The sequence below is a fragment of the Echeneis naucrates genome, chromosome 22, assembly GCF_900963305.1.
Source record: "Echeneis naucrates chromosome 22, fEcheNa1.1, whole genome shotgun sequence".
NCBI classification, from domain to species: Eukaryota; Metazoa; Chordata; class Actinopteri; order Carangiformes; family Echeneidae; genus Echeneis; species Echeneis naucrates.
Window position 1 is genome coordinate 13,061,124 of NC_042532.1, and position 16,536 is coordinate 13,077,659.

Sequence of the window (16,536 nt, forward strand, 5' to 3'; positions counted from 1 at the left end):
TGGTATAATTAACAACCTGTAGCCACAAATTACACTAAAATGGGTTCTGATGATTTTACCGACACAGTAAGATAAATGATGGGATTTTTCAACAACTACAAGATCCAAAAATAATAGCAAGCCCTACCAAAACCTCTCCTGTATTTATTTTGCTATTCATTACTCTATTAAACCACAAAAGCGTAGTTTACCTATGGTGCACTGGAGTACAGTCAGCTGTCTGCAGTGAGAACATTCATTGGCATTAAATAGCTATATCTGATTTAATCTGTCAGTAATGATTGTGGTTGTTTCAACCAATAGAAAAAGTGGCAGTCAGTGCTGCCTGTAAATTGAGAATACATCTCTTTGTTAATAAAAGTAATGAATGGGACATAGTAAAAGTGAGAGAAACACTTTTTTTTTTAATTGGACCTAAAAATGAAACCACTCACTGGAAACAAAAATGTATTTTTATGTATTTTATTACATGTGACAGATTGCAATGTGAATTTTAGTGCAATTACATACACAGGCAATGGAAAATGGAAAAGACACGTCGTGCTAATTTGCTGCAAATTCAAGTAAGGGAGGACAGCGTTGTGGTGAGCATGTTACAACTTTTAAGTGAAATTTAAGCACGTCCCGTGTCTTTGTAAATCTGCCTCAGAAACATACAGAGATGAAAAGCCAAAGAGACCGGAGGCTTTAGTCTTTAGTCAGACGCCGAACTAAACATAAATACACAACATACCCGTGGACACAGCTGATGTGTCTGTTGCTAGCTATATTAGAGCTAACATCTACACAGTAAATGGTGACATGCATGATCCAACGGATGAACAAATGAACCAAAGTTGTATTGCCTTTGTTTTCTGGATTTTCACTGTGTACTACACTAATTATGATCACAATGATATACTTGTTTATTTTATATATTTTATACTTATTTTATATTGAGTTTTACGGGTGGCATTTGTATTGAATTGAACAGTTTTGTACTAATGAATTCATACAGTGGCTTTGGATATTATTGCATGACACCTAGTATTATTTATACTATCGCTATCACCGCATAGTTTCAAATCCTTTTCTCTGCAATTCCTTCCTGTTAAATATGAAGGGCAACATTTCCTCTTCAATCTTTACTGAATGTGAGTTTAGCTTGCTGAATAGCAGTGGAATCAAATTAATACCTTTAAAGCTAAATTTATCGTGAACAGTTGAAAGAGCAACTAGGTTTTCCGGGTAACTAGCAACTATTTTGAAAAGCACAAGAAATAACCTTTCATTTATTGAGTTGCTTAATATGCTATTGTCTAATCGGATGTCCAGAATGACAACATACACTGTGTGGTGTAAATACAACTATAATCTTGTCTACATACACATGCTCTGGCCTTACACACTGCTGTGGATCTTCATGGCTGGTGGTTCATCTAAAAGACTGTAAACCTACAATTATCTTGTTGACTACTTCACCTGAGGTAATGTGTGGACAGAGGAAAACAGACTTGATTTAACTGGATAATCTCACCAGTTGTTTGTGTGTGTGTGGTGGCCCAACATTGAGGACACCCAGACACATAAGGCATGTGTCAAAGTAGCCATTACTATTAGCATAGCAGTAAATCACCAATCTTACAACACAACACACACAACTTGTCATTAATAGCCTTTTTGCATTGTGAGTGCTACATGAGCACTGGAGAGGCATGCAAATGGGCCGAAGTGTTATTTCAGTGAGATCAATACCTTGAGGGGGGAACAGTATTGACAGGGGCCGATGCTGCAGCACCGCTCTGCCGCTCCCTCCGGGACAGTGTCCGTGGCAAGGAGACGGAAATCAGGTTAAACCATGTGGAGACATATTAATTCTATTACCACCAATATGGTTGTTATGATTTTTATTGAGGCAGGAGCTTTTCCTCATCAGCAGCACTTAGGCTCAGTGGAACACACAAACATGCACACATTTTCCTTACACCACACTCTCAACATGCAAGTGTATCCACACTGGCTCCCACACAGATCCACACACTTTGCAGGCAACGGTAATCCATAGAGTTACACAACATTATGTAAGGTGGCTAAGTGATGCTACACCAACAGCTCTTACCTCATTGAGACCACAGCAAACGAACTGAGCAACCCTTTGCCTTTACCTGCAGCCTTTCTGGTCTGGTGATGATTACAAAAGGAAAGGTAGTAACATGACTGGAGAGTGAAACCGTAATCTTTCACTATTAAAAAATATGGACAGTGGCAGAAAGTTGAAAATCTTGATGTGTATCAAAGGAGAAATCCTGCTCATGTCATTTCTGCTTGATAAATGACAAAAATACATGGATTGATCAATTCTGGATTTATGGTTGACTCATCTTGATTAATTCTGTTGATTGAAACTCAGATTGCTTCAGAACTATTGTAGTCACTTAAAAATACAAAGGCTATTTTAAAAAACACCATTAAAATTCACTTTTATCTTCCTGTTGGACGTAATCACACGACTCTCTTGAGGTCATGGCTACGGCATTACTATTTTATACAACTACATCTGCCCCATCTTTCCATTTTCATTTGTGTTTGACTGGAAATCCCATTGGAAATTCTGACAGCAAAATTGTGTTGTACCAGTGATTTCAGTAACAAAGGCCAATCATTGGATGACGTTGTTTGTCAGTCTTTGTCATTGGCTGGTAAACTGTGGGCCTCTACATTCCACTGCAAGACCTTTTTCCTTCCTTATAACTTTATCACTTGGTAGTTATGTCGTCTTGGCCACATGGTAACCAGACACCCATCCCAGGAGACTGGCCTTTGTTCTACGTCACCCTAATGGGCAGAGAGCTAACCTTTAGGTGACACCTGAGCCACAACACTTCTCTAGGGTTTCAGGCCCATGTAAGCGGCCCATCCCCACCTGCCTCGTGTCCAGACGGGGGGAGCAGGCACACCTGAGCCCACTGCTCTGGCCCAGGAGCGCTCAACCTTGCCAAGATGCAGATCTGGTTTCCTACCAGCTCAGAAAATGATACTGTCAGCATCTACATGCATCCTGGCTGTACTGCTGCTGCTCCTCTGCCTCTTGCCTTCACCCCAACAGATGGCCAAAGTGCATCACAACAGTGTTTTAAATGCAAGCCTAGGATCATACTCATGTTCAGACCTAATTCACATTTGATGAGCAATTGGGGGGGGGGGGGGCTATGCAAAGAAATTAACTACTACTGAAATGGCCAATGACAGCAACACTAAATGATCAGATACCTGGTCAGAATAGAATTACACTTGATTTTAATGTTAAATTTCACTGAAGTCACTGAAGTTACAAAAAATGTATGAAGAAATATAGTTTTTTTTGGGGGGATAAACAAACAAACAAAAAAAAACATGGTCGCCATAACTGTCGAAACTGATGGGCCTTCACTATACTTTTTATATCTTACAGATGATGAAACAAGAAAATAGTGTGCAGATCACTTGATGATTCAAATAAGTACTACACACAGCCTAACTATTCATCTGACCTTTAACTTCAGACTTATTTTTACAGCTACTGAACTTAACATTTCATGAGCGATATCAAATCCCATAAAAACAATCGTCCATTGTTTTGTGCCTTGTTTTTCTGATTAGACGCTCAAAATAACTCTCAATGCCGCAGCATGTTAAATAAGGCTGTATATTAACAAAAGAATGTGGGAAAGGATGCAAACATCACAGACGTCAGCAACATCCCTCCAGCTTTAATGACCTACAAATAATAGATTATTCATCAAATATCCTCCTCCCTCAAAACAAGCAGAATTTCTATGACGATAACACCAGACACCAGACATATGACACAAGTGACGGACGTACAGACGGGCAGGAGGACAAATGGAAAGTGACCCAGGCGGGTGGAAACTTCATCAGGCGTCCTCAGCGAGCTGCTGCGTGTTTGCTGACAGAGGTGTCTGTCTGTAGTTCTGTGAGTCACTGTTGTGGTTGGAGTGTGTGACCGTGTCAGTGTTACTACAGTTTTCTGTGTATGTGGGAGAGCAGGCTTGAGTTGAAAATAGCTGTCCTCTATGACTAACAATGCAGCCTCTGTAGTGTTTAGCTTTCTTTATGATAGAGCGTAAACAAGTCATACTGTCCAAATCCTGTTTTTGATGTATTAAATGCTTCTCTAACTGGAATAAACACATTTCCTTGAAGCCAAAGAGGCACATATCAATTGAAAGAGCAGGCTGACAGGATGATCATTTATTTATGTGACTATAGTAAGAAATAAATGGGAAACCATCAACCTGGCAAGTGAATAAATTAATAAATTAGACAATCACCAAAATCAAATAAAGCATGCAAGGTAACTGAAAAGGGTTGCATCGCACCACGTTTAGCAATAAATTCACCTGCCAACATGCTATGACCTTCACCATGTGTCCTATGCCATCATCTGCTGACTCTGATAGATTTTCCAGGTAATGATACTGTTGTGATGAGCATACACATTCTACAGTGTTTACCCTCAACCCACAGCTCAAGTCTGGCCAGACCTCATGAACACAATAGTCTGTTTGTTTTCTCCAAAACTGACACAGAGGGTTGGGAGGGACCTTGGAATAAGAGCCGTTATTATTAACAACAACCTGCCCTGTCCACAGCCTCTGTTTGGCTCATTAATGATGTAACACGGTGGGGACTGAGCCAAGGCGTGGGCATGCCATTTCAACTGTGTCAAAACAATGGCTGCTAAACAGCACAGCCATTCAACAAAGTGTCCCATCTAATTAAAAACCTATCATTCACTGATTTTCTTCATGTCGCCCATTCACACACACCACTGCCATTGCCCTAATCTTCCCATGTTGAGGCTATAAATAGCAGCAATCCACATATTAGTTCACCCACAGTGCTTTTACAACGAAGCACGATTCAGATTATTGCTCCTCATCTTCAATTCCAGGGGTATTAATAAAAATGGGCGCCTTAAGATGAGCCCAGATCTCACAGAGTTACAATAAAAACAAGAGCAGGCAGACAGGGAGGGGTGCTCTGCACATGCTCTGCTTTAATCTGCCCTCTCCCTCTGCTTTATCCATTGCTCTGTGTGTGCCAGAAACAAGGATTAGGAGGTGTTCTTTGTGCCATTCGAAAGTTAGAACCTCTGTCTGCTCTTTTAATTGTGTACAGGCTCCCCGTTTTCTTTGGGTGAGCCTGGAGGAGGTGGGCTGATAAGGGCTGCTCAACAGGAAGGGGATGAGACCATCATGCCCGTTGCTGGTGTCAAACCTGTCTGGAGAGGATGGTTGATCTGAGAGCTGAAATCAGAGTCCTGAGTCCTAATGCAAAACATCCACACCAATCCTGAGTGGTAAATGAAGACAATACGCCGTGATGGGGACAATTATTCACCCACAGTCCCTACAAAGTCTTAAGAGTTGTGGCCACCATCTGATCTATGATTACAGGCTGTCTTTCACCTTGGCTGGTCTACAAAGAACACAGAAGCTGTTGGCTTATTGGGAGAGGAGTGGGAGACAACAAATGTTGCAAAACCATCTTTTCTGATATTCTTTCCTATACTAGTTTTTTAGTTTCCCCTTCAAGTGTGGGACCTCCCATGATAAAATACTGCCAAACTGCTGACATTATATTAACTGCAGCAGTTGCCAGTGGCACAGTGTAGGCTACTGTTTTAGAGCGGCTGATAAGAATTGATTCTGGGAAAGGTGCTGTTGAAGCTACATGGGGAGCTATAAAGTTTATCAATAAATTAAGGATCCAATACACAGTTTCAGATCATTGCATAGACTTGTGTACTTGCTAACTTCCGATCAACTGTTTTATGCTGTAACTAAGGCATTTCCGATACCATCACCCGCACTGGGAAAAAATTGGCTTTGTTGATATGCTAATTTCGTGCGTCTACATATGGCAGCATGTTTTTCAAAGCACAGGCACATGCAGCTTTTAACGTGCAAACCATGCAATCCCAGACAAAAGAAGCAGGACATTTCTATTACCCTTGGCAGGCAGTATTGGTAGGCTAGACATGAATAGGGAGTTGCAAAAAAATGGTCAAATATGGCCGTCCAAGTTGCCGTGGGGTTGACTAGGTGCTTAAAACCTGCAACTGCTGCTATTGCTCACAAAAAAAAAAAAAAACAAATTCAATCCTCATTACAGTAGACCATCTGCATAAAAATAAATACATTTTATACACACACACACACACACAAAAACCCACTTATGCTGACTGATTGTGATGAACTATGTGCATATGCTACTGCACAAACTGTGTACCAACGTCACGAGTTACACTGTAGCTTGGATGTATTCTTTCTCTCTCCCTTCATCTCAGTAGTGATGAGTCAAATCAGACAAACTGACAAGCCGCCAGCAGGTGAGGGAATATATTCTGACATGGAATTTCCAAAGGGTTTAGAGGGTGAGCCAAGCTTTGGGAGACCATCTGTGTGGCCTTTTAAGCCCCAAAACTGGCACATTGCAGTGCCAAAGGTGGGGTCCCTGGGCTCACTTTGAACGCATGAGCGCAAATGCTTCTCCCGGCCTGTGACTGACAGGCAGCATGTCAAGAACACAGGTCAAAGAAAATCTGACTGAAGGGATTGTTTAGGTTAGTAACTCCTCACTTTGCAATAACCTAAATGTTTCCCAAGTCAAACCCATTTTCATGTAAAACTCAGCTCACTTTTTTCCCCATTTCTGTTGTCCCTGGCATCAATAACTACCCCTCATACTGGAGACGCTGCAGCTATAGCTAACAATTATGCAATACCTGTATAATTAATCTTTCATTGGTATGGCTTCTTTTTGTATATCCCATCTAACCCAGTGCACCTGCAGTGCTGCTGGGATGAAGAGACAGCAGAGACACAGAGGAGGGGAAAGAGGGTCTGTCCGCCAATGCGTCTAAAACAGCCCACCTCACTTCTTCCCCTGCATGTGCCTCATACTGCCAATTCAATTCATACACCCTCCAATTCCACCTGCGCACCACAAAAAAGCAAAAGAACAAAAAAAACAAAAAACAACAACAAATCAAAACAAACGAAAACTTACAGCAACACAGAAAACTGGTGCATTAGGGGTGGTTATTTATTTATCTGGATGCTCGCACGTCTGCCTGTTTCTGCAATTCATCCGGCGTCAATCAGCGAGCTGCGGCTCCCATTGATAAAAACCCTCTGCTGACAGAGGGCTGCATTCAACGTCACCGACGACGCATGCATGCACTTACACAGGACAACATGCAGCCAAACTGCTACACAACCACACAACAAGGGTGAAACAACGCGCTTTTTTCCTTTCGTTGCTGCTGAAAACCGTACCTGCATTTTGTCTGACGTAAACACCTCGGTGTCTACTTCGCAGGCGATGATGGTCACCATCTCCAGTTTCATATTTATCGATGGCATTCCCTTTCGCGTTTCTTTTCTCTCTCTCTTTTTTTTTTTTTTTTTTTTGGTTGATGGGGAGGGGAGGGAAACGGAGATGGAGTAAAAGTCTTCCCCACACAGACAAAGCGGGTCGGTTCTTCCCCCTGAAACTTGAGGTTAAGTCCGGCGGACTGTCGTGTTTGCTCCTGTCGGCTCGGAGAGTTGCGGCTGCACTGACGCGCTGCTGTGAAGTGATGCTGCAGCAGCCGCACAAACTCTGCCTCCACCCCCCCACCCTCCCCCCCTCCGCGGCTCGCTCATTGACGTCATCACCATCCTCGCGCTTGTCATGTTTTACGCCACTACAGCGGTCGGTGAAAACATACATACTGCAGAATTCACGGTCCGGTTTATTCCGCTTTTTTTTTTTTGGCTATATGTGTGTGTGTGTGTTTTCATTTTCACTGAGCTGTGGGGGGAAAAGTGTCACATCCACTTTTTTTGAAAAAAAAAAAAAAAAAAAAAAAAAAAAAAAATTCTGTTCATCTACCAAACTGTATTGTCTGCAGTCCATCCAGCATCATTGTCTGTATCTCAGCACAGATCCAGCCTGTGATTTACTTCTCTGCCTCTCTCTACCATAAACTCAATAACAAGGTCAAATAGACTGGGCTGCATCAGACCAGTGGCTCCGAACTGCTGGTTTTAGAGCTCCATAGATGGTGTGGTCACAAGATAAATACTGCCCTGTAAATTTCTGGGATGGGACTGAAGGAAAAGCGAAATACTGCCCTGTAATATTCTAGTTATTATTCCAGACATTTCCCTCAAGTTTTTCTTGTGAAAGGCATCATGTATATCACTCTCATCTAATTGCTAGTCATCAATATATTTGCCCATCCAATAAAGGCTAATTCACCCTGAAATAATACTTATCAGCATCAGTATCATTATAGATCTAAAAAGTAGCAAAAATTACTCTGTGTAAAATATATCATGTCACTGACAACACGTACTTTGTGACAGGAAGCACACTTTTGAACGACACCATTAGACACTATAGATGTTCCTATTATTGCGTCCCATATTGTACCAACAATATTAAAAGCAGCCTTCACAATTCAGAGCTAAGTAGTTTGTAAGAGCTTCTTAACCAAATACCCTCAAATATTGTTTTGTGTAGATCATCAACTCAGATACCCAAATCACTACTGAAGATGTCAACTGCACTTTATTTTCCCTGTCATGGCAAAATTGTATAACCATGTTTGTCAGCTACAAGCTCCATAGTGGGACCTGCCTTTGACTGACATGGTCCGCGTCATCACAGGCTTAAGTATATCAAGCAAACAGGATGGTTATATCGTAGTCACACATTCGGTACCAAAGTGGTTGTCTCCATGTGCCATTAATAGATGCGGAAAATTTGCACCTAATTTGGGCATCAGAGCCTTCAGAGCAAGATGCTTTGTTGATCCTGGAAAGACTTGTACGAAGAACTTCTTAGTGAGCTGTACTGCACTTTTGTGCCAACTTGTTGATTGGAGATTAACTGTACCACAGCTCTTTATCACTGACAAAGCAGCTGATGGAGACACATACCACCACTGCCACAGTTTTTCTTTTAATTATGATGATACAGTGCAAGTTTTCACTGCCGCTATAGACCAATCCTTTAAAAAATTCCCACAGACATTAAACCATTGCATAACAACCTAACAAACCATGTCTTCTTTCCATCAGTCAGATCTTTTCTCTCTCCCTCCACCGCCCTCCGTTTCATAATAATAATTGCCAGGCTGTCCGAGACAGCTAAGTCCCCTATAAGCCATTAATATTAAGGCTCTAGGCGGTGAGGGCTATTTATGTCTGTGTGTGTCAGGCATTGTCCATCCAGTGCAGACGGAGAACACGAGAAAGATATGTGAGGATGACTGTGACATTCCTCCAACACACTGTATCAACCAGTCATGCAGTCTGGAACAATTCGTCTCTAAATGCCAAAAACGCCACGCATCAGACACTAGCATGTCAGCCTGAGCCTGAACAGCATCGTCAGCTGCTTCATCTGCTGGGAGTGAATCTCTCTTATTCCTTCAAGTCCCAGTTGTAAGAACAGGCAGTACAGAAGATGCTATTTGACAGGTTCAGATATTATATCAAAACCCCTGCAACTCATTAATCCTGAGCTAAGAACTGATAAAGTAGCCCACCCTGTACTGCCTTTTCTTTTAAATCCACTCTATTTTCTGAGATCTAGTGTAGACTTAACTTGCTAGAGGTTGTGATCATTTATTTATGCCCTGTTGAAAAATTCTCTATTCACTTGCCCCTATTGACAAAGTGTGGGTCAACTGAAGATGGCTGAGATTCACTGTCTTTGGAAAGAAAAAAAAAATGAGCAGATGATTTGCTGATGCGTACGTTGATTGACATGAGCTGGTCTATTCTATTCTACTCAAATCTCTCTGCTTCACTGCAACTCTAACAAAGGCTCTTTGTGGCCCACACCAGATAGTCAGTAAGCAACCAAGAACAAGATTCAAAATAGTTTGTTCAAAGTAATGTACAAATGGCCAAAACAGAAAGTAAAAGGTTAAAAAATATGTGATTGATTAAAAAATAAAAATGATGAATATTTAAAAAAAAAAAAAATCCAGCTTTTGCCACTCCACTGTGAATTGTACATTTAAAACAGAGCTGCTAAAATACAGCAACTAACAAATAAAAAAAAGAAAATAGGGCTGTTGTGAGATGATTTTACTGACAAATATAGGATATTGTCCAGTTCCAAGTTAGTGAAACTGTCCAACAAATGGAAAATTCAATTTCAGTGTTTCTTAACATGGTGCCTTGATGATGACTCAAGTCCATCTTAGAGTGGGAGGTGAACACCGTTGTACAGTCCTCATCATCGTCATACAGTGCACTGGATGTGTGCTTGAATGTGTTGGGTTATCGAAGCATTGTCTTAATGTGCTCGCCTGACCTCTTCTGACTCTGCTGCTATGTAGAACGGATCGCTGTGGATGATGAAGCACTTTTCTTCCTCTCTGGCCTCATTCTGCAGTTCTCCTCCTCCTCATTCCCAAGTCTCTTCTCCTCATTCACAATTCCCTCAGTGAGCTCTCACAGTCAACACACCCTGGACAACACTCAGAAAAACGTCGATCACCAACACATTCTCTATCCATTCGAGCTAAAACTGATAAATTAGACTCCTCATTTCTGACCAAATGCATTATGAATTTTCACGTTGCCATAATGTCAGACTCATTAACACCAACATTAGTATGTATTTTTAACAGATATTTTAGACAGCAGGATGACATGCTTTCTTTGCATGGTGGATTTGCTGAATTTCTGGATTTACCAAAATGGCTTGCTTTAATTGCAAATAAGTGCATTTCCAAAAAAGTTGAACGATTCCTTTGACGATAATCCAGATGCTACAGATAAATACTGTACCTCTTTGTGCAATGATGCAGTCAAAGCCACAGTAGCGTTGCCTAAGGTTTATAATTTACTGTTGACATCCAAATCCACAGATACATCCTGTCATGCAAGTGAAATAGAGACGATTAAATTTACATGGATATGTATATAATATACAAACGGCATTTATTTACAGATAAGGCACAGAGAAAAATGAATAGCAGAAATGTAGTTATTCCCGAGTCTCTAAGGTGCATGATGTGTTTTATAAAAGATGAGAGAGGGAGGAGGTGGTGAGGCAGCAGAGATGCTCAGAGGGTGAGACGCTGTGTCTGAGACTCACTGACGAGCAGAATTTGTATTCTGGAGTGCAGCTCTGCAGAGGAGCAGGAGGGAGGAAATCAGGGCAGTGGATCATCATGGTTGGCCAATATACGCATGCTCATAATACACACATATGTATATGCACACTGGCACTCACAGAGCCAAACAAAAAGCAAGTTAACAGAAGCAAACATAAAAACTGCGCGCAAATGTAAACTGTATTGGTGCTGCATTGTCTGTGAATTTAAACTGAAGTCGAATGCATGAATAGACAAACATTAGTAAACATTTATTCACAATAAGAATTCACCCAAAATAGAAAATCGCGAGAGAAATGCCTGCATGTCTCTCACACACATTTATTAGAGACATCTGGGTATGGGCTTTGTCTGTATCCCTGTGTGTGTGTGTGTTTGTGTGAAATTAAACTGGAAGAATGAAAGGAATTCATTCATTCATTCATCTTCTACCGCTTATCAGCTTAGCCATTGCAGGGCCAACATACAGAGATAGACAGAGACAAAAAACCACTCACACTCAGACCTACGGACGATTTAGAGTCAACAATTAACCTAAACATGCATGTCTTTGGCCGGTGGGAGGAAACTGGAGTACCTGGAGGAAAACCACACAACATGCAACCTCTACAGAGACATTCCCTGGGCCTGGGAACTGAACCCGCGACCTTCTTGTCGTGGGGCAACAGTGCCACTATGCCATCATGCTGCCCAAATGAAGGGAATGAAGGTGTAAAAACAAACTTAAGAACTAAGTTACTGCAGCCAGATAGGCTGTGGTTGCACTATCCTCATGATCTTCACACACCTGGGCGTGGACACAGAAACACACACACACAAAATCATGCACATGAGTGCACACACATAGCCTCCATCCCTTCACTGCCAACCTCTTGTTACACCAAGCTACATCACTTGGCCCAGGCAAACCAACCCATGGTGCCAGCGCCAATGCAGCTGCTGTAATCTAGGCCAAGCTATTTATAAAGCAAGCAGCCAAGCACAGGCGCAGAGAGCCAGGGGGAGACAGAGGGATGAGAGGATAAAAGAGTGTCTACAGGGCAGAGAGACAGATCTACTGAGTATAGGTGAGAAAGAGTGATGAAGAACAGAGAAATGCAGAGGCAGGATGGCATAGAGAGAATAAGAGTAGCAAGAGGGCGAAGGAAAATAGAAGAGAGGGATCCTGTCAGGTGTAAAGGACAGCCTGACTACCTGCCATCAACTGTAAATGAAAAACGCAAGAAGCCTCCATCAACACTTCATCACAGCTCCAAACTTGGTTTATGTATTGGTATGAGTTTAACAGACAAGATGACAGGAAGAAATGTGCGAGAGGAAAAGTGACTGCTGCAGCATTTAGTCATCTGGATGTAGAGAAATGGCGATAGAGTTTTACATGACTAGTGGTGATCAAGCTTTAATGAATAATGACAGACAGCTCCCAAAGGGCATCTCCCACTGAAACCCCTTTCTTCTAACTAACAAAAATTAGTCTCTTATTACAAGAAATGTGTGCATACTACCAAATGAGTTAAATGTATGAAGGACAAACCTTTTTTGACATTGTAGTCTTAAATTCTATAGTCTTGTTAAGGGTAAAACAGTTAATTATTTATTATTGCACTCAATCATGTGCAGGAATCATGTGCAGGGTGAGGCTAAAATATAGATTTCATGGCAAATCTGATATGCAACCAATATCTATAGCTGCATCAAATTTTAGAATTTAAAAATGTTTCACATTGTACAAAAAGAAAATAAAAAAAAAAATGTCATGCCAGCTTCACAATTATGAGGAGTCATTGTATTTCCAGTCACCATAATATCATTACCTCTTGTAATCTTTACCTCTTTGCTTCTGTCCTCCTGTCTTCACTGCCAATATCAAGTACTTGGGTACAGTTTCTGTTGTGAAACAACAGAGAAAGTTTGAAACGTGGCCTATTTTATGTCAACTTCCTGACTATCTCCAAACCGCTGTTCTGCACTGATAAAATCCTAATTTCATGACTGCACACGCTCTAAAGCACCAAACATATTTGCTCAAGACCGTGCTGTGATTTGGGCTAAATGCACTTTTAATTGATGAGAAAAGAGAGGAAGTGAGAAGCTTGGTAATGGCTGAGTGAGCAGCTGTGCTTTAAATTGAAACACATCCATACCAAGAGTGTGCTTGCAAAGGGGGGGACAAAAGAAAAATAAATAAAACCTTATATTTGCTTGACAATGCTGGAGAATGTTTTCTACGAAAAGTAACTTATGTTATGCTAAATAAATTAAACAATAAATCAAATTAAGGCCGCTTTCAGAGAATAAAGCTTTTAGAAAAAGGGTCAGAGATGCTGTCCAAACATGGGAACTGACAGCATATTATGTTTTTGGTTCATAGCCCACATCTGTTGGTCACCAGCAGCTGTTCAGTGTTTTAACCCAGTCCAGCAGCTTAAATGCTGGAGAGATGAGCTACCATACAGCTATGAGAATCAGACAGGAGGAGGAAGCACAGAGCGACACGTGCTAATAGTTCCACTGATTGCTTTGCTTTCAAATCAGGTCAAATCTTTGGATGGGTTAGACTCTCTGACCCGCGTGCGTCGCTGCAGCAAAAATACCAGACACAACAAATAAGAAGAGGGGAAAAAAATGTAGGTAAGGACCCTGGGCGTTCTCAGAGCTTTCGAGACAACACAGTGCTCTGAGAACTGGGTGCCATTTTCCAAGGCTTGCAAACAAAGAGGGAGAACAAAATGATACACTCTTCTCTAGAGGATAGGAAGAGCTCTCTATTCTTTCACTTCAAACAAATATTATCTAAAGCCATGGGGTCCTCATGGCACCTGAAATGAGCACAGGTGCTGTGCTGGTGCAATGAGACGACACATTTTAAAAGGGATCTGGCTGGCCTATAAGCAAAGTGAATGAAAAGCAAAAGAGGATTTTGATGTAGCTTCCAGATTTGAATCAGATAACCCACCAGCCACTGGAGCAGCAGTTGATCAAACTGTACAAACTGCTACATGGGCACCAATGAACTGGGCGAACATCATCAGTAGGCAACAATGAAAGACACATTAAATGACGAGGAATAAATGGCTATCGGGAAGAATGAACAAATTAAAGACTTAAAATACATCAAGGACAACAACGAACAATGTCAAGCAAATTGAATGAGGGAGAGTCACATACATGACGCATGATTGTTTTTCCTTAAATGCAGTGAAAAGCAAGTGACAGAAGAGAAAAAAAAAATCATCAACAACAACAACACAGTCAATAGTCCCTTTCTGTAAATGACAACTGGCAGAGAGTAATTTGAATGCTGGTCTCCACAACTCTTTCCTAATAAATAACTCCAAGAAGCAGCCTCACTGGGGAGCAGGCTTTGCAGACTCAGGCGCCACACCACATTAAGATGTCAACCAAGTTGTGCAGGTAAGAAAGAAAAGAAACAGAAAATAAAAAAGTCCAGATCAGAGCTAAAACAGAGCTTGTACATTAAAGTGCAATGTCTCGATTCACAAGTGAGGTTTGTACATTCCAGGCTTCTATTTTTTTTTTATATAAATTTATTCCAAATAGGGTATGAACAAACAAATAAAGTAAAAAATAAAAGATCCAAACGCAAATCTTTTTATCTGTTTTCTTCAATCAGCTAAAATGCCTGTGAGCTTGATTCAGCTCCTTAATTTTACACTTTAATGTCTTAAAGCAATCGTCTGCAAACCATTTCCCATCCCATGAATTGCACAATTGCAGCTACGGCTCAATTCACGGGAGTACGTTTACACCTGGCAGTTAACATCGCACACACTGCTGTTGTGTTTTGAGCTGCCTTTCTTGAAGGCACCCACACAACATTTTTTTTAGACTAAACCAGAAAATAATCCTGATTGAAAAAGAATTACAGGAGCACGACTGAGGACAAATAACGTGACGGTTTACATTGCATTGGTATTCTTATAGTTTCATAGTCAGGTCGTGTGGCAAGCAAGGGCCAGGCAGAGGAAGACAAGCTGTCATTTTTGGTTAAAGCAACTGTAAAATACGAAGCCAATCGTCATCATTACACATGAAAGAGCAAGAAATTAGTTCCCTGAGGGTTACATTGGTTGTGTGTGTCAATATGAGAAAAAGATTATACAACACTATGTCATCATGAAGAGACAATAAGGATGTTTGTTTATAAATGGACGGACTGCTCAATCACAGCATGGCATCATGGACTGGATGTGATTAGCTGTGTTAAGTGCAAAGTAGCTCACATCACATTAATCTCTGCGTTTTTATATATATTAAAGTTCAGATATTACATAGGTATTTACTGATTGGTTGTAGTGCTACATACACTAGCAACTTTTGATTATAACATACTGAATATTGACCATCAGGTGACACCTTTAAATTGCTTGTTTTCTCTCCCCTGCAGCCAAAGTTCACACCAATTGAACACACTTTTTACTAACATCACGCCACAGCAGGAAAAGCCCAGGTGATGCTAATAATAGTAACACTGACTCAAAAGTATTCCTGTGTCATGACGTGACAAGACATGACATTTGGCAGTGGGTGGGCAAGCACAATATCAGGAGCAGGATATTGGATTCTGCCACAGCTATATTATAAAACATTTCACCAGGCTGCTTGTTTCAGCAGAAAAAAAACTGCATATGAAGTGGCATGCATCTCAATCAGCTGATATCAAATAGCATCAGTGGAGCTGCAGTGGTTTACTTTGTTTTGCACAGCATTTAACGCTAAAAGAGCTTAAAATGCTTGAAAATAATGCCAAAAACATATTTGGCTACGTAATTGTCTGTATTGTTAACCAAGTGAATGGTCAACAATGTGTCACAATGTGTCGTTTCAAGTAGCAGTCTGAAATGGAGTGGAAGCCATGCCAAGATCAGGCTTTGGAATACAAGCAGGTGAAATCCATTGTTCCTTTGAGTAACAGCTGTAAAAATTCATTCACCTACATGGGTCAACTCTGGCTGTATGTAAGTTATAAGTATAACCTCTCCAATTTAATATGTTGTATATACTATTATTAAATAGGTGGGAGCTCAGATTTTATTGGAAAACCCAGAGGCTGAGTTCAACTTGAGAATTAAAATGCAGTGGTAAATGGAAAACTGTGAACATTTAACCAAACTCTGCTTTTCCACTACACACTGACTGTCTTAAATCTTTTCTTCTTTTTTTTCTTCTGCTGGATAAATAAAAGCATGAAAAGGCAAACCAGGATGGTGAGACAACCTCAGCCAGTGTACCAAATTTAATATCCAGGCCGCAGCAGGAGCTGCAGGCCAGGGGCACTCACTCACTCTGCACTGCATCATGTCTGACCTTCAGCCTGCCAAGCACCCACTCCCTCACGTTCACCCCCT

The 16,536-nt window shown here is 41.0% G+C and overlaps 1 protein-coding gene across 2 annotated transcripts in view; it reads right to left on the reverse strand.

The window, feature by feature from the left end:
• rcan3 (regulator of calcineurin 3) overlaps window positions 1-16,536 on the reverse strand; it is a 34,709-nt gene that overhangs the window by 13,193 nt on the left and 4,980 nt on the right. Inside the window, exon 1 of one of the 2 annotated variants that reach the window (XM_029494434.1) lies at window positions 7,323-7,608. The exons of the other annotated variant lie outside the window; for it this stretch is intronic. Coding sequence (XP_029350294.1) covers window positions 7,323-7,409 — 87 coding nt within the window. The 5' untranslated portion in view covers window positions 7,410-7,608. Of the gene's footprint in view, window positions 1-7,322; window positions 7,609-16,536 lie in introns of those variants that run through there. 2 annotated transcript variants of the gene reach the window in all.